The sequence below is a fragment of the Cryptotermes secundus genome, unplaced genomic scaffold (assembly GCF_002891405.2).
Source record: "Cryptotermes secundus unplaced genomic scaffold, Csec_1.0 scaffold1525, whole genome shotgun sequence".
Taxonomy (NCBI): Eukaryota; Metazoa; Arthropoda; class Insecta; order Blattodea; family Kalotermitidae; genus Cryptotermes; species Cryptotermes secundus.
This window is the reverse complement of record NW_019724771.1, coordinates 446,214-465,335: the sequence shown is the minus strand read 5'-3', so window position 1 is coordinate 465,335 and position 19,122 is coordinate 446,214. Positions and strand designations below refer to the sequence as shown.

Here is a 19,122-nt window from a genome sequence, read left to right as displayed (position 1 = left end):
TTTTTTGTGGTGGTGGTTTCATAGGATGTTCGAGATGACATTGGCGGTGCACAAGCATTGGGAATGCGTGGGTTTTTGGTGCAGACGGGAAAGTACCGACCTGGAGATGAGAGCCGTATCTCACCAAGCCCTGCTGTGGTGTGCTCTCATTTTCCTGAAGCTGTTGATATTCTCCTGAAGGAATGTGCCCAGTCAGGAGGGGACTTATAACAGTATGTTACTCTTTTTATCTTTGTTACAGATGATGATGGCTGAAATTACTGTGTCAGAGACACAGGAACTGTGATAGTCTCTCTGTCTTCTTTATGAAGATTCATTTTTCCTTGTTGTGTTGAAGAATATAATAGTTTAATCTTTGTTTAATTCATTTTTTTTTATTTTTACCAGTAAATATTAAAATAATTTTATCCATATTTTTCATTATTCAACAAACATCATTTTAGATAACAATTTTAATAACTCAGTCACATAAATACTGTGACATAAATTTTCTTATCTGCAATGAAATGCATCCCTAAAAGTTGCAGAACATTAAAATTTTTATTACCTCTTTCTTCATTGTGGTAAACTTCTTGAGAAAATGGCCTTCAAAGGAAAAGTGAATCAACCTTGACTTTATGGCAAGAATATAAAATTTGACTGATTTGTCTTGTAGGATACAGTAGTAGTACATGCTCCCAGACATAGTGGCTAAAACAGTGCAAGTGAAAAGTTTCAAGCTCCAGTCCAGGAAGAATTTTAGTTCAGGTTTTCATATTTCTGTTTGATGTTTGTCAGACTGAAGGATCAAGTTAACATTTCAAAACCCAGCAGTTACTGTATGTACACCCATTTTAACATTTAAGTAACTCTTTCATTTTGCCCATGGTCTACATGTGTTGCGTATGATTCCCATAAACAAGGATTATTTCTCTAAACAGCCTTAAATGGTAATTCTTTGTAATAGGTAGATATTATGTTTTCTTTGGTAGGAAGTTTATTTTGAGATGTATAGATCTGGTATCAAAGTTGGTTGAGGCAGTATGCTACAAGCAGGAAGGTCGCAGGTCAATTCCTGATGAGGTCATTGGATTTTTTCTATTTACCTAATCCTCCCTGCCACACTATGGCCCTGAGGTCAACTCAGCCTTTAACAAAAATGAGCACCAGGAAGATTTATGAGGATGAAGGATGGCTGGCACATAAGACTGATAACCTTACTGCCATCTATGAGCCAGTTGTCTAAAATATATGGGAGCCTCGACGTCCCACAGCCCTATGGGCCTTTACGGCCTGTTACAAGGTTAGCTTCACCTTTTTAATGGATGTATTAAGTGGCCAGACCATTAGACTCCTTGTCTCCATCTGTCCTAGTGCTGAGACTAAGATTATGTGGAGATTACTTCCATGTGGCCTAAATACCTTCATGTTGCGATTCTTGAACACTGACTCTGTAGCAATGCTAATTAAAGTATGTCGTTGTTGTGTACATGATATAATGAAAAATTAGCCCAAAAAGGAAGGCAGTGCTTGAAAATTAAGAAATTGAATATGCTAATTCATGTATTATCTGTTAAACATTTGTTTGTCATGATTTTGAGGTGACAGCATGTTTTCACCATTGTATAGCTTGATTGGGGAGAGAATTTTAAGGAAAGGGAAGGAAACAGAGGTAATGTGCTGATATTCTGGAAAATCAGTTTCCTTTCCTTTTGGCCCACATGTGTGGCTTATTCTTACTGTTCTGCACTGTTTCTTAGAGCAGAAATCTAATTTTCTGTACATGGAAGTAAATTTTCTTCATTTAATTGTAATTAATGGGTACAGGAGCAAGTCATATAATGATTCTCTAAATATTATGGCACCACCACGCCCATCTTCACATGACTGGTTGACGTTATACTGACAGTTTGCTTAGTGGGGGGTGGAGTCCAACTGGGTCCACTCGGCACAGCGGCCACTGATTGGCCTATTGTAGCCTGCCCCAGGTGATTATGATGATGGACAATTCGGTGGAATGAAGATTGACAGGGGAAATAGAAGTACTCGGAGAAAACCTGCCCCAGCACCACTTTGTCCACCACAAATCCCACTTGACCAGACCTGGGTTTGAACCCAGGCCACTGCGATGGGATACTGACAGTTTAGTTATGTACTAAACTGTACTCGTTACAAAAGGACATATTAACACACATGAAACATGTAGCGGCACCTCACTGACAGTATGTTGAATATACTGAAGTGATGAACAACTGTGACAATGAAGGCAGTGTCAGAAATCTTTACACACAGGTTCAGTTCAGTTTAGTTTGCTTTCTTTTGAACCATTCTTTATTAGTATAAACTGTATTATACATTTCATTGGGGGTATACGGTAGCGTAATATGCTACAAGCCAGAAGGTCGCGGGTTCAAGTCCCGATGAGGTCATTGGATTTTTTTTCAATTGACCTAATCCTTCTGGCTGCACTAGGCCCTGGGGTTTACTCAGCCTCTAACAGAAATGATGACCGGGAATTAATTAAATAATTTTCCTGGGGAGTGAAGCGCGGCCGGTGCCATCTTTGAGCCGATTGTCAAGGTAATGTGGGACCCTTAACATCTCACAACCCTATGGGCCTTCACGGCCTGTTACAGGGATAGCTTTACTTTTTACACATTTAATTAGCAATGTTTGGCATGCATATCTTGAGTACAGTAGTAATATTCTTACATAATTCGAAGCACATTTGATCCTGTTTTTGTCTTATGTATCTCCACTGAAAGTGAAGACTTTTTCTATCGTTGAGTTTGTATAGCTAAATATCGTTTGTTTTTTCTTTGTGTTTTGTTTACTGACCCAAAACTTCAAGCTTCTTCCTGAGTTCAGTAATTTCAATATTCTCCCAGTTAACTGGCTTTATTTTGTCAAAGAACCTGAAACAAAAGTGGCTTTCAGTTTGGTAAAAATCACCTGTGTTCAAAAGATCTGGTCTAAGTTTTCTTTTTCAAAACCAATGAAACTGTTAAACATATTGTGTCCATCTGTATATATGAATTAGGAATAATGAACGTGACTTTTGATAATCTATTACTGGTAAAAAGATTTTCTTATCAGTCTTTCCAGTGGGAGGTATTGTCTTGGATCTATACCCGCTTCCTCATTTGATGATACATAACTCTAACAGATGGTACAATATTACTGAGGAACTTAAAAATACAGTAAAATTCCAAAGAAACCTCACATTTTGGAATAATAATTGTAGTAGTGTAGTCATCATGAGAAAATGTTGTACTACATAAGCTGGAACAATGATAACATAATTGACAAGTGTCAGATTCAAATTTTTGCAAGGGAGCTTCCTATTTTCACTGAAATTTCTCATTGTTTTGACCATCTCTGTGGTGTAGTGGTCAGAGTTCCTAGCTACAGATCCAGAGGTCCTGGGTTCTATTCCTGGCACTACCAGATTTTCTGAGAAGTGGTGGGTCTGGAACGGGGTCCACTCAGCCTTGTGAGGATAACTGAGGAGCTACTTAAATGGAAAAGTAGCAGTTGTGGTCTAGAACACTGAGTTTAACAGCCATAGTAATGCATTGCACTGACCACGCAACACCCTCACACACTGACTTTCTCAGTTCTTTCATGCAAATGTCAGATAAGTTTCTATAAAGTGTCCATGACTTGTTCCTCTGTATTTATCATTCATGGTTATTCACTCGTTTATTGATTACTACAAAAACCTTTATATCTGATACCATGTCATTAAATAACCAACTGATCAACTGGATAATTACAATTACTACATACTGTGTATTGATTTCCTGCAGCACTTGTTTCTGTAAGGCTGACAGTCCATTGTTTAAAATATCCAGGTTAGAGCGTAACACTTCTTGGCTGTTCATACCCACCAGGTGAGTGGCGATCCCTGGTTGAGCCATTGTGTAGTGTTGTGCCAGTTGAGCAAGCTCAACACCCCGCTCCTAGAAGGTTGCATTATATGAATGAGGAGTTCAGTATAGCAGCAGTTTCAGAAGTGTTACAAGGCCTGTGTTGTCACCTGCTGACGTCTGAATGATACCATTATTCCCTTAAAACTAACATCTGATTAATGTTTCACCCTGTTCATGCTAGAGGCTTTCAGGATTAGACTCTGGCATCATCCTTCAGAGCACCCTGTCGCTACATGCTTCCGAATGAAAAGCATGCATTTACTGCGTGAAGGCAATATGGTCATAGCACATTCACAATCCAGTCATAACATTCAGTACTGAAAAATACAAGATATGGATTTCAAGAAGCTATTCTGAAAATTTTTTCATGAAATGATGACAGAGAGACTAATTTTGGCAGATTCATGTACCAGCAGAATTGCTCATAATACTATTTGTAATGGGCAGATGTTGCAGTTGTCAGTGCACTGTGTTAGTGTACTGTCACACAACATTAATAATATCATTATATAAAGAGATTAAGCACAGAAACCCAGTAATGAACCCGAAACATCAAAGATGAACACAGTATGAGTAATGTCATGAAGACAGGTCCTCAGTATATGGTGAAGAGCAGGATGTTCAGTCCCTGTGAAATAACCAAACTCGTATTGTGCCACTTTGCTAATACAAGTAACAGTTGATTCACATCAGAAATTAAACAGATGGTTATAGATTTAGTTTGTCAGTTACAGGAATAAAAATGGATAAAGAGAAGACGGAATTAACCTGAGGTTCGTGTAGAAGAAATTAATGCAATAGGCCAGGATAGTGTTGTGAAGCAGCCATGATGAAGCCTTCCTGGCATGATGGCAGTTTGATATTTGTACGTGCAGCAAACCATTGTGAAGGGGTCATAAGTAGTACACCTTTCGTGTGGTTGGTGATGAACAGACACAATTTCATAGCGACAACTTCATGATTTTGAGGAACTGGTAATATAATCAGAACTTCTGTTAAGTATATGCCATCAAAAACATTGTTGAAACTTCTATTTATCATTTTCATCAGCTGGATTTGGAGGTAGCTCAAGGGACTGCTTGAAGTCCACTGAATAAGACACTTCTATTCATGGCCAAAGTCATAATGAAAAAGCAAAGTGCATATTATCTGTATGGGCTTCTTTAAAGCTATTTATATTTATCTCTGCTAATAGTTACTGCAGTAAATCAGTCTGCCATGCTACTCTTTATTACAGTGACAGTAATAATGTTAATAAAGCTATTAAGTTCAGAAGCTGTAAGCAGTGGCAAAGTCTCCAATATCAGCCATGTAATAGTGTAGAATTTGTAAATAATGACTACCAAATTATCATCTCAGGGTTTTAATTTTTAAATTGGTTTTAATTTATTAATAACTAAGTAACTTCATGGAGCTGAACTCTTCTTGAGAAGGTGCCAGTCATGCAGCTACTCGAGTACTTCCCAAAATTTAATATTCACTGAAGGTTCATTACTGTGTTCACAGGAACCCTGGTCACAATCCTGAGCCAGATAAATCCAGTCCATACCACCACATCCTATCTCTATAGGATCCATTTTAATATTATCCACCACCCATGTCTTGGTCTTCCTAGTGGTCTCTTTCCTTCTTGCTTTCCCACCGATGTCCTATATGCATTCCCCTTCGCCACCATTTGTGCTACATGCCCTGCCCATCTCATCCTCCTTGACTTGCTCATTCTAATCAGCATTGGATTGTAATATAGTAAATATTTAATTAAATATCAGGATTTAAATAGTATCTTCATCTACTTTTCAAACATTTATGGCATTTACTGATGGAGTATTTTGGTTTATGGTATAATATTCGACATTACCACAGTGATCAGGCAAAACTGCATTGCAGTGATATGTTGCCAAATGTTTCATCAGAGAAATTAAATTTTAAGTTCAATTTTGATTTTTTTTAAGTAACTAAGGTACTCTTTGGTGGCATAGCAAAGGCCAAGTCGCCGTGTCCACAGTGCATGTGGTGATGATATTGCCCTAAAACTATTCACTGACCACTTTTGCAAAGCAGGACACAAGTGAATGGTAGTGAATGGAATATTCATATCATCCTGTGTCATCACTGTATGACTCCCTGTGCTGCTCTACTGGGCTGTACCTGTTCTCACCTTGCAGTACTGTCCTGCAGCTGCACATGCTTCCTTGACGTGTTCTGGGGCTGGATGCCATGATGGGGGACCTGCATTTGACAGCAGACCCATGGAAACTCCAGCTGCATTGATTATGCCCAGTCCCTTTGACTGAAAAAGAGTGCCTTCAGAGTTAACATACCAAGCCAATCGTCAAGAAAGAAAATTATTCTGGGGTGTATCTGGCCTCCTGTCCAATTTCAGCAGCTGTATATGGTGAAGTTGACAAAAGAAGGGAATCAGTTGGGAAGAAGATTAACTGAGCCAGTGACACCTCATGTTTCGTATTCTTGTGTTAGTTTACATTCCATACTGTATCATGTAGTATCCTATTTGTGGGGGGCACACGGTAGCATAGTTGGTTGAGGCACTATGCTACAGGCTGTTAGGTCGTGGGATCAAATCCCGATGAGGTGGATTTTTTCAATTCGCCTAATCCTTCCAGCCACACTATGGCACTGGGGCTGATTCAGCCTCTAACAGAAATGAGTATCAGGAATATTCTTGGGGGTAAAGGGCAGCTGGTGCGTAAGGCTGACAACCTTACCGCCATCTATAAGCAGATTGTCTAGAAAATGTGGGAACCTCAACATCTCACGACCATATGGGCCTCCACGGCCTGTTATAGGGATATCTTTGCTTTTACTTTTTACGTTACTACCTCCCATAAAACTTATGAATCAAGTGACAGACTTTCATGAAAGTGGGTATAAATATCATGTCGTCAAAGACCAATCCACCTTTATAAATTTAACTTCCTGTCATCAGTAATAAAAACATAGTAAATGCATGAACTTATGACGCAGGAGTGACTATAGTACCACTTAATGTAAAATATAGAGTATTGAAACGTGATGTACGAGCAGTAATGAATGTTTGAAAATGTACAATTTGTTTGTTTTGGGTTTATGTGGATTTGTGCAAAGCAGCAATGTGGTAGCCACACTAAATCTTTGTTTAGCTTTCAGTCTGATGGCAGTAGCTAATTAATCATTGGAGCTGATGATGACCACATTGGTCAAAACATGTAGAGGCAAATTTTTAAAGTGAATAACTTTTAATGGATTTTATAGAACATAATGTTGGATGTGAGACTGTAAGAAACTATTCGACACTATATAGTTGTTAATTTAAAGTTTTTGCTAGCCCTGCCGTATACAGTGAAACCTGTAGCACTTTTGAATTTGTGTACTGGACTTGGCCAACTGATTGAACGTCCGGGAGGTTACTCCTGTTACTCCCTTTAGACGACTGACTCCTCCGGAGAGGCAGAAGTCTTGACAGTTCTGGGAACGCCCAGTTTCCTCTCCTCTGAAATTTTGCTGATTGTCTGAACCTAAAATTTGGGTGTTACTCTCATTGATATTCCACCAATCCTTAACAAGATCCATGTAAATTTGGACCTAAGTACAAGACGGTCCTTCTGACAGCTGTCAAATAAATGAAGGTACACTAACGACTGCTCGATACGCCCCTTCAAAAATTATTGCGACTCGTATCTGTCAAGTCTCAAATTTTCGAAGACTCGTACCGCCGAAGTTAAGCATTGAAATTCCCAGAAAACGCAGCGGGATACTTCCTGCTCCGTTCTGGGTTTTCAAGTGACCTGCAGCTCGCTTGTCCCTCAGAAAGACCAGATGTCGTCCTTGGCGCCTGCTGGTGCTGGGGTCAGTTGTTTTTTGATCTTTTGTTAATTGGTAATACAGTTCGTTTACTTGTAGTACATTATAATTAAGAATGTAAATCAACAACATTGCTGAGGTTCCTGCATGGTGCGGTTACAGTATGGTGCCTAATTAATTAAGCACAGGTACAACTTTACCTCCTTACCTTACTGGAATACTGTAGAACATACTTTTAAAAGTTTAACATGATTTTTGTGGTCATCAGTTCTAGTGATATGAACTGGATTGAACCACCTTGGGATAATGATCCAGTATCAGGCCATTTTGAGCCTGGCTGGTTCCATAACATATATTAGGTAATTCAGTGGGGACCAAGTCACCCCACCTGCCTCCTAGTGGCAATCCCTGGATGCAACAGGCTAGCCTGGCTTACCAAGGGTGGTGGTACTTTAAGTTAAAGCATGAAGTACTATGTCGAGGCCTGTGTAACACTGAGGAAGTAGTGCAGTGAGTGGTGCCCTTGGGATACAAGGCGATTTCCCACTGTATCTGGCCTTTCTTCAAGATGTGGGGCACTATGAAGGCTGACAGCATTTTTCTTGCAATAATTCTTAGAAGGGGCTCTTGTAGTGGTCCCTGAAGATTGTCAACAATGTTCTGCTTCCACTAGGGACTGGATGAGACATGCAGGGACCCCTGTAATGAGATCTAGGATGTTTCTGTCCATCATTGGATGGCATAGCTGCTGTGTCCCCTGCTGCCATAAAGCCTTCTGATAAAGTATCTAGGGACCTACTGACCTCAGATAGGAAACATCAGCTGGCAACAGAGTTGTTGATTGGACACTGTGCATTGAGATGGCCTTCTCGGAAAATCAACCATAGACTTTGTCAGTGCCCTACTTTGGCTGGGCATGGTGCATGATCAGAGTTGATGTCAGAACAGCTTCACTCAAAAGGGTTTTGGATCTAACATTACAGGCAAGGTAATTCGTAGAGCCTGTATAGTATTGAAACATCAGTTGACTTTCAAGGGACTACATGGTGTTATATCCCAGAAGGTAGAACCCTTCATAACCTCTGCTGTAAGAACCTTAGATCCCATTCTATATACTAATGTTAGGAAGTCAGATTGAAGTGGTGGATGGACTGGACAGTGTAGGACAAAACATACATAGAGTTTTTGTGAGTAAGTGTCTTAGAAAGTGGTCACTTAAAATAGGAGGTGAAAAAATAGTATTAGATGTGATGTTAGGACATAGGATGTGAACTGGTATGCATTGATATAAGCCTGTGTCCACTGATGTTCCCTGATTTTAATTAGCACTATTAGAATGAAAAGTTTGAACATCATTAATACAAAAATTCATCATCATACATGATCCTGAGCCAATTTAATCCAAGATCTTTTAAAAAAGTTTGTAAAACTATTTTATGGTGAAAAATTATTAATCCCTTATCCTACCCCCACATTGGAAGACAGCCCCATGACATCTATGATTGTGTATTCAGTATTATTTACAGCTGTCCACTTTATCTTGAGGCTGTCGTATCCATCCATCTGTGCTGAACATTCTGGATTTTGTTACGGTAGAAAGAGCTACTCACTTATTTAATAAGATAAAAATGAGATGTTGTTTGATTCCTAGGTTATTTAATGGTACTGTCTCATACCTTTCAATGAAATAGAAAGAAAATCATTAGTAGGTATTTGGAAGGAGACAGTTGTGACCTATCAAGGTACTATCATGTCATTTGCCCAGAGAAGCTAGGGAAAGCCACAGGAACCTACTGTCAGTATGGCTGTTAACCCAGTCACTGAGATGTAGATTTCCTGTGTCTCAGTGAAAGCTTTATTTTTCATTATTCATCAGACATTTCGTTTGGAGCTTTAGGTAGTCTTCTTTGTTCCTAATCAGACATTTCTTGTCATATCATAAAAATGTAACAAAGTTTGTTCCATTGACATACCTGGAAGAAAGGTAAGAATTTCTTAAGTGTGTCATCTATGAGTGTATCCCGAGTGTAGGAGAGAACTGTATCGATTTTAATGTTGCTGCACTCTACAGCCTCCTTGAGGACTGATACTGGATAACCAGTAACTCCAATGTAGCGTGCCTTGCCTGATTTCACCACAGACTGAAGCACTGGTAGCGTTTCATTCAGTACAATGTCCAAATTTGGTGCAAATTCAATGTCATGTACCTGAAAAATGAATGTTGTAGGTAACATGGGGATTTGTGAAGTTAGGCATAGCTATAGGGGAATACTCATCATTATGTGCCCCTTATAAGTGTGCTGTATTTATTACAGTGGAGGTGCTTCCTCAAAAATGATTACTTCCCTTGCCCTGTAAGCAATACATCTTTGAATAATTACATTCTTCTAGCGTTGAGCAGTTAATTTCAAACTTTAGGAATAAATTAAATGAAATCATTCTCTTGTTTGTACATTTCCTCAGTAACTTATAATTTCAGGTGAGTCGGCAGTTAAACTAAGGAGGTTATAATTCTGTACTGAAGCAGCCTGTTGCATTATAGTTGAAGTAGCACTGTTTCCACCCTTCACTGCAAAGTGCCTAGTGATCTGCTCGTATTTGATCACTTAACATCACTGTGCGTTTGTTGGCATCACTCAACATCTGAACAACAAGAAGGCACTATAATGGAAATAAAATCTAGAAATGTTGACTTTGGTGAACACTGCCACAAGCAAGTACAGTGTACCAGGTGGCATATTGCCACCTGATGATGTTTGCATGACCACCAAAACGTGTTTTACCAACTTAGTGCTAGCAAATGTACAGTGATAGTGTGAATGATTAAATAAAATCACATCACCAAAGTGTTGTATGGTGAAGGGCAGAAACACATTACTATTTAAGGAGGTTAATTTATTTTCGCGTATGATTTCCCCCTATCTCAAATTTAATTCTTTTTTCATTTTGAAATTGTTGGTCTCATTACAGCACAAGATTTTTTGGATGAAAGACAGATGACTCTTATGAGATTCAAAGATGGGGTGGGGGAATGTCATACAGAACTTTGGCTCAGAAATCTCATAACAGTAAATCATTTGTGAAGACTGGGCTATATAGTAGCTGAGAGTATAATATAAAAATGGATCTTAGAGAAATCGTTAAACATGTGAATTTAGTTTAAGTTGTGCACTGTAAGATATATTGGTGAGATTTTTAGGTAATAGAGATTATCTTTGAGGTTCTGTAACAACATGAAATTTGTTGAATTTTTTAATGTCTATTGACTACTCAAAAGAGTTGTATATTTGTATGCTAGAGTTTCAAATTGGATAAATGCTAAAACAATATAAAACTTTATAAAATTTTTTATAGTTTTAGTTGATTGAGGATATGGACTGACCTGTATGATGTCCACATAGTCAAGTCCAAGTAGCTTAAGGCTGTGGTCCACACTCCATAATGTCTTTTCTCTGCTGAAGTCGAACATCTTCGTGGGGTCTGTCTCATAGCGTCCAACTTTTGTACCAATGTAGTATGCATTACGAGGAATGTCTTTAAGTGCCTTTAACAATGAAATCATAGTTAAATGCTTCACACTTCACGAAGGGATATACAGACGAATTTCCATGGACATTTGTTCTGTATTATGATTTTTTTTTCTTCCTTACAGTGGTCTGAATTTTATATTACATCTTAAATGGACATAGTTAAATGGAATGGAAGTCAGTTGTTGCTTCAGACACTGAAAAAGCTGAATCAAGATCATTCAGTGTTATACTGCTTTCAGTATTTAAATTAAATATTTTAACAATTTTAAAATGTCCAGTTATCCCATTGCATTGTTACCTTGCCCAGAAGTTCCTCGGAGCGACCCTGTCCATACCATGGTGCTGTGTCAATATAGTTAATACCCTGCTTCAATGCCTGATGCACTGCTGATATTGCATCAGCCTCATCATACTCCCTGAAACATCATTCTGTGCTGTGAGGGCTGTTGTAAAGGGCATTAAGTCACAGTGACTCTTTAATTCCCTTGGATGCAGGCAGTGGCTTATTATGGAGTCAACTTATTTATATGTAGTTTCATGTATATAGGTAAATGTAGGCATGTAGGAGGAATTTTCTGTGATCTGGCAAAGGCTTTTGACTGTGTAAATCATGAAATTTTGTTAAGTAAGCTGCAATTTTATGGCATTCGAGGAACAGTGTTAAAATGGTTCAAATCCTATCTAACAAATAGAAAACAAAAGGTAGAGATAAAATCACCCAAATATACTCAAAATTTTTTCTCAAACTGGAGAACAGTAAAGCATGGAGTTCCCCAAGGATCTGTCCTGGGACCCTTGCTTTTCATAATATATATAAATGACCTTCCACCAACAATAAATTTTTCATCAGAACCCATAATATTTGCTGATGATACAAGTGTTATAATCTCTAGTAAAATGTTTGATGATTTCTGTGCAATATCAAACAGAGTACTCTCCCACATGAATAAATGGTTCAATGCTAACAGACTTGCCCTAAATTTAAACAAAACAAATGTAATGAAATTTACAACAAATAATGCCCCTCACTATGTTTTAAATATTGGATATAATGGAAAATATATAGAAGAGACAGTAAATACGAAATTCCTTGGCTTGCAAATTGATAGCCACCTAAGTTGGTCGAACCATATAGATAAATTGATCCCTAAGTTAAGTGGAGCGTGCTACGCAGTTAGAAGCATGTTTCATGTCAGCAATACTGAGACTCTCAAATTGATTTATTTTGCCTATTTTCATTCTGTAATGAAGTACGGAATAATTTTTTGGGGTAACTCATCTTACAGCCAGAAGATATTCATCTTACAAAAGAAAATTGTTAGAATAATGGCTGGTGTTAAACCAAGAGAATCATGTAAAAATATCTTCAAGAGGCTAGAGATCTTAACTCTCCCATGTGAATACATATTCTCCTTAATGATCTTCATTGTAAAAAACCAAGAATTTTTTCCAACCAATTCTACAATACACAATGTCAACACAAGGAATAAAAATCAGCTTCACAGACCAGTTGCCAGCCTCTCTTGTTTCCAGAAGAGTGCATATTATACTGGCATTAAAATCTTCAACAATCTACCACCAAATATCACAACTCTTATAGATAAACAGGGACAATTTAAAGTAGCACTAAAGAGATATTTAATTACACACTCCTTTTACTCTGTTGAGGAATTTATGCTTCCAAACAACATAAAGTGTATGTAATGTTTTCTCTTGTTTGGAACACAGGAAAAAAAAAATCTAGTATATGTTAATGTATGGATTTATGATGGATATTTTACTACTTTTGTGAAATCCTTACTATTTATGTGAACTTGAATTGTGCATGTATATATGTATTGTATGATTTTTGACTAATTCCACATCCGGTAGGTCATCTGGCTAGCTCATGGATCTATGGAATGCTATGTATGTATGTATGTAAATCTGAAGTAATGTTATTCCAGATAACTGCTGTTTCACGAATTGTTTATAACTCTTACATACAAAGTAAAACAATCTTCTGAAATTCAAAAGAATATTTTCCCCTCCCCAATATAGAGACCACCTGAGGTTGCATAGTGGTTACATTCTTTGTGGTCATTCAGGCCTTCAGAGCTTCAAATCTTGACTCAGACATAATTAGTAATTGGTGAGCCATTTGTGGGTTTGCTCAGTCTCTCAATGCAAATTCTGGGATAATATCTAAGGAAAATGGCAAAACGTTGCCCATATAGTGTTACTTTTGCTGGAATTACGTTTATGCCAAGTTTTATGAAAATCAGTTGACTCATAAAATGCAGCCTCATGCTGGCTTAAGATTTCAATCTCACTTTCCATGTAGACTGTTGAAGGTGGGCCTACGAGGAAACAAGAGTTAGCCTGAGCTGAGAACAAATTCTGAGCACTTCGAGGCTAGCTCGGGCTTACCCATATGTGTTCGGACCTCCAAGGGCACCCCCACCGAATGCCATGTGCGAAACCCGTAGCCTGGTATTGCCTAGGACGTTGTATCGCATTTTACGAACAGCTGCTTCATCATGGAAACCAGCTACAAATGTATCTGGCAAGGCCATCTGCAAAGAAAGCAGATCCGGTAGAAACCAACCAGTAGGGGTATGTGTAATCTTCCTTGAGCAGTTTAAGAAATTGACCCGCTTGGCTCACAAAAACCAATTACACTCTAAGCAAAGGGAACTGTGTTGGCTTTTTACCGACCCGTCGGTACAGCAAGGTAAAGGCAATTGGAGCGTAAAGCTGAATATTTATCTCTGTTGTATACTGAGGAAACAATGCATGGAGCTGTACCTTAAATGCTAAACACAAGAACTTTTATTTATACATCAACCTAGACAAGGATGACAACTTCATATTCTAGAGCCCCAAATGATAAGGGGGAGGGAAGGGGTCGGATGTTTATCGAGAGGGACACCCCTGTTGATAGCGGAGGTACGGTTGTTAACAAAACATGAAATATGCACGCTGAAAGTGGTGATACATGCCTTATGTACTCAAGCGTCACACATATCAATTTTTGTCTGATCTCAGAATGTGGGCCTGCTGAGTTGTATAACTTTTATCTGAAACATTAAATATCGACCAATACAAACAGATCACACTACAGTTATCATAATTATTATTATGTAACTATTGAAGAGTGATCTTGCATATGAAAGCAGATAGGCATTATAATGTGACATGTAGGCACATTGCCAAGTAACAGCTGTGCAAACAGGCGACAGTACAACAGTCATTGCTAGTAAACAGCTCTGTGGAGACCATTCCCCGGCAACGACGGAACATGCAATAATGAGAGAGGTTTTCTGTGGGGTCCGTGCCGGGACTGTATAACGATGACTAGGAGTCCGCAGTCCAGCGCCACCCGTATAGAGGCGGGGTCGAATACCTCCACCGTGGCCCTACGATCCGTAGAAGGCGATGAAAAAGGAGGTCTCAAATCTGAGACAGTAAAATATGGTCGCGAGTCCCAAGGGACTCGGACCCGAGAAAGACTGCTCTGGCAAGAACCAGCAGCATATACAAAAGACAGGCCCGTCCTCTCGTCAGAGAGGGCGCCCCAGAAGAACAAGACCGTAACTATCAAACAGTAATAATTATCTGGTCATGAGCCCTGGGATGGGGCTCGGCACCAAGACTTACTGACTGAGTGGCCGTCAGTCGCAATGTGACTTGGATTTCATAGCCCAGCGAGTCGTAGGAGTCTGCGAAAAGGGAACCCAATGCTTGGGGGTATATGTGGGCCACACTGTTCCCGGGAGATATGGGGACATGGCCCTCCAGGTTGGGGGTCTCAAAACTGAGACAGTAAAGTATGGTCTTGAGTATCGCGGGACTCTGACCCGAGAATGGCTGCGCTGGCGAGGACCAGCATCAATTGTGAACGGCAGACCGGTCTTCTCGTCTGAGGGCGCCCCACATTAACAACCTCGCAACTGTCTGACGAGTAAAAATTTGGTTTTGGGCCTCCGATGGAGGCTTGATACCAAGACAACTGACCGACTAACCGTCGGTCGTAACATAAATTTGACTTCAGTTGTCATTGAGTCACTTGTGAGAATGGAGAAGCTGGCAGCTGAGGTAGGGGACAGTTCGGGAACCCAGAGGAAGGGTTATAGTCCGCCGTTGGAAGCCGCTACCAAGCAACGGCTAGTGAAAACTGAAAGGACTATGTGTGTTATGGTTACAGTGATCTTTGGAGTATGTAACTCAGACTGTCGTATTTCTTTGTATTTACGACAAGAGTTCAGTAGATCCAACTGGCAATCCAAGCCCCGTGTATCGTCACTTATCACGTAGCAATATTATCAGTATTTCATAACACTGCAGATCATCATTAGTTATGCTGTCTTCTGATCTATTCATGACCTATCGTATTTGCAGCGGTAATTAATTTATGCACTTTGCATTTAATAAATCCCTCACCAGCAACTTACATGAAATAATGTTTATAACCAGTTGTTTACGTAACTGCATTTCAGAGCTGTTCTCGGAAGTATTTTTTCGACTTGGTAAATAGTCGTTAGGTATCTGGGTTTATATTTTCTAACAAATGGCAAACCTACTTGTGATTTGTAAGTTTATAATTGTTCCAATATAACATTTCATTACATTTATATGAGCTGCAAGCAATGCCAGTACTGAGTGGTGGCAAGAATAACGGGGAGACTCCATTTTGTCATGTTGGTTCTTAATGGCACGTAAAGAGTACATTGTGGATTAGGAAAATGAAGGTCGCGAGCCTTTAATCTCTGCATTTTCCTGATGGAACTAAATAGGTCATGAGTCCTTTATTTTTGCAATTACCTTATGAAACTAAAATACACTGAGTCATCTTTACGTTTCCCCGTTGGAACTAAAATAAATCCACAAAAATGTAATTCTGGACAGCCGACATCCTTGAACATGACAAAACATCACTAGCGCAAGCTAGGCTTACGAATATTATTTAAAATGTTCAGAAAAACAAATGTACCGGTAGAAAAAAATCGCATATTCCCGTGCATTATATACTTTGACACAGGCTGAAACGGAGTCCGAGAGTACCGGCAAAATGTTTTTAGAAAAAGAACGTAGCACATACTGTGCAGGGTTGCCAATAGAATTGTCACTAACAATACAGAATTGATTCTGATTAAGGATCTTTTTTTTTTCTTCCTCTTCGCTCCCACTTTGGAGCATAGGGCTGATTTATCATTTTTACAGACGGTAGGACTCCTTGGGGGAGTGATCAGCCCGTAGCAAGGCCTCTACCTCAATACAGGACAACATAAATACAGAATAAACGCATACACACACCAAACATCCATGCCTTGTGTTCGATTCGAACCCACGATCACGACTTCTGAGCGAGCGAAGACAGTATATGCCTTAGCCCGCTCGGCTACTGTGACCGGCAAGGAGCCTTAGTATCTGCAAATCTAATTATGACACGTCCTGCTTCGCGTGTGGAAGGTACCGCGTTCGATTCTTGGTCCGAAGGCCTGATTCATTACTGAAGCTTCAGATCGTCTTCCCCAGCTCTTCAAATCAGCCTCGTAACCTGTGTAACTGGGATAGCGTCGATATACAAACTAAGATACTTAGGTAGAATAAACGGCCTCCGTAGTTCCCACCTCATGACTCAAGGTACGCGGGTTCAAACCCGGAGGAGGTCGTGGAATTTTTAAGGGCGGAAAAATTCAGGGAACAAGTCCTCCGGGAGGGACTTTAAGCCGTGGGTCCCGTGTCGTAGATTTACGGCACGTAAAAGATCCTCATGTCTCTAGGAGACCTCTGAGCAAAATTAGGCAAAATGTTTCCCGCCCAAGTAGTTTCCAATGCCTCCGGTAGATGGGGAAGTTATCGGGTACCAATGCCAGTAGAGGGCCGACCTCGCTGGCAGAAAGGGGAGATAGCAGGCACCAGTATCGGTAGGGTATGGCGACAGTAGAAATTAAAGGGGGACGTACAATAGACTATTAGTCGCGGTGCAGGGGACACCCACCCCCTCTATCCTGAATAACTGAACTGAATAGGTAGAATAGGGTTAAAAATGAAGTAGAGACAGGAGCATTTCGCTGATAGTGCTTTTCTGAATAAGGCATGTGAACATGGCAGTGAGACGGTGTGTATATTTGGATCTAGAATGTGGAGCTACCAGGAGGCTGCAGAAAACTGCACAGTGAGGAGTTTCTAATGTGTTTCCTTTTCGAAATAACTTCAGGGTGGTTAGTTCAAGGATACTGAGATGGGCAAGTTATGTAACATGCACGAAAGATACCAGAAATGTAGGCTATTCCAAATTTTATCGTGAACGTGTGGAGAACTGGAGCATAGGATACGCAGGCCTAGATAAGAAAAACTCCGTGGTTTCAGTCCGCAAGCGAACCATACCGACCGAGCGACCGCAACCTGTCGGCGAAGTTAGTGCCAACTTCAGCGGATAGAGGGTGTCGCGTGGTCAGTGCAACGGATCCCCACGGCTGTTAATTTCGATTTTCTAGACCGGACCCGCTGTTTCCTGGAAATAGCAACTCACGAGGCTGAGTGGACTCCGTTCCAGACCCACTACTTCTCAGAAAATCTGGTAGCGCCAGGAATCGAACCCGAGACCTCAGGATCTGTAGCCAGGAACTCACCACTAGACCACAGAGGCGGTCGGCCTAGATGAGACAATAATACTAATATGGATCTAGGAGAAATCTGGTGTGATATGGAGTAGATTGAACTGGTTCAGGATAGGGGCCCTGGGGCTGCCTCTTCTGAACACGGTGAGTGCCTTTACAATTAGCTGAGCGTCAGTGATCCCTCAAGGTCTTTGCTCCATGGAGTCAAGTTGGAGACATCGCTGGTATGGTAAGAGAGAGAGAACACAACAAGTAATTTAGTCACATGTCTCCTGAAACCTATTTTCAACCCCGGTTGCTATTTTGTAGTAAGCGAAGGTTAGCCGGCAGGGGATCTGCTGATTCACTACACTGGCTCTGTATCCCCTCCACAGTGACGCGCTGAACACGCCCAGTCATGAAGCACAACCCAAAAGACCACAATCTGAACAGTCGCCGCCTTGAAAACCTGAAGACTTACGTGAAGTATACTTACGTTTCGTTGAGATAGTTCCAACTTGTCCACCACAGTTACTTAAACCGTCTGCTCGATAAGTACGGATCGTTAACAAATTTGGTAAACAACTTATCTTGGTCAGACCTTGTCTGCCATCTGGCGGCAGTAATTGTGCTACGTCACCATGTGTCAGGGCGTCCAAACTCTTGTCCCATATGTCACTTCTGAAGATACATTTATTAATCATACTATTTCTGGCTACGTATGATAAAATACAGCGTCCCCGCTGTCGTTCAGGTATTATAATCGTCTCTCTTTGTTCAGAATCATTTATACGCCGACATGCACTCCATGGGTACGATTTGTCATACGTACGCGCTGCGTTTAAGGAACAGCAATCACAGAAGCAGATATTGTCTAATAACTTTTAAGTCCATAAGTATCGGGTTGCCAGTTAAATTCAATTATTTTTTATTTCAATATTTGTCAATTTGTTTGCCATGACCGACTGAACGTGGATGGGAGACACTTAATTGTATTATATATGTGTCGAAGAAATGCTTACAATTTATAACTAAATCATTTGTGCTCGAAACCGGCAGGGAGTTTTAACCTACCTTATTTACTAGGCAGTACAGTAGCCAAATGTACGCCTGCGACTCGCTGTCCCTCTAACCATCAAATTGACGGGTTATCATGAAACTTAGCATGAATATTGCCACTGGAGGCAAACACAGATTCAAACTTATAAATGTCATTCAGTCAGGTAAATTGCCGCTGGTCCTCGCCAGCACACTCATTCTTGGTTCCGAGTCCCGCAAGACTCATGACCATATTCT

At 40.1% G+C, this 19,122-nt stretch overlaps 2 protein-coding genes across 3 annotated transcripts in view; one reads left to right on the top strand and one right to left on the bottom strand.

The window, feature by feature from the left end:
* The window catches only part of LOC111863050 (haloacid dehalogenase-like hydrolase domain-containing protein 2), a 12,009-nt gene extending 6,906 nt beyond the window's left edge, over window positions 1–5,103 (top strand). The window contains exons 5-6 of one of the 2 annotated variants that reach the window (XM_023849000.2): window positions 25–212; window positions 4,646–5,103. In XM_023849000.2, coding sequence (XP_023704768.1) covers window positions 25–210 — 186 coding nt within the window. In that variant the 3' untranslated portion in view covers window positions 211–212; window positions 4,646–5,103. Of the gene's footprint in view, window positions 1–24; window positions 213–4,639 lie in introns of both variants that reach the window. The other variant, XM_023848999.2, reaches the window with a different exon arrangement.
* Window positions 2,623–18,427, bottom strand: LOC111863048 (L-galactose dehydrogenase). The gene is made up of 8 exons (XM_023848998.2): window positions 18,323–18,427; window positions 13,652–13,797; window positions 11,541–11,658; window positions 11,095–11,256; window positions 9,686–9,919; window positions 6,070–6,201; window positions 3,769–3,941; window positions 2,623–2,894 (listed from the first exon to the last, which is right to left on the bottom strand). The coding sequence occupies exons 2-8, from the start codon at window positions 13,795–13,797 to the stop codon at window positions 2,810–2,812; spliced, it is 1,050 nt and encodes a 349-aa protein (XP_023704766.1). The 5' UTR covers window positions 18,323–18,427; the 3' UTR covers window positions 2,623–2,809.
* Window positions 18,428–19,122: the final 695 nt, after the last annotated feature.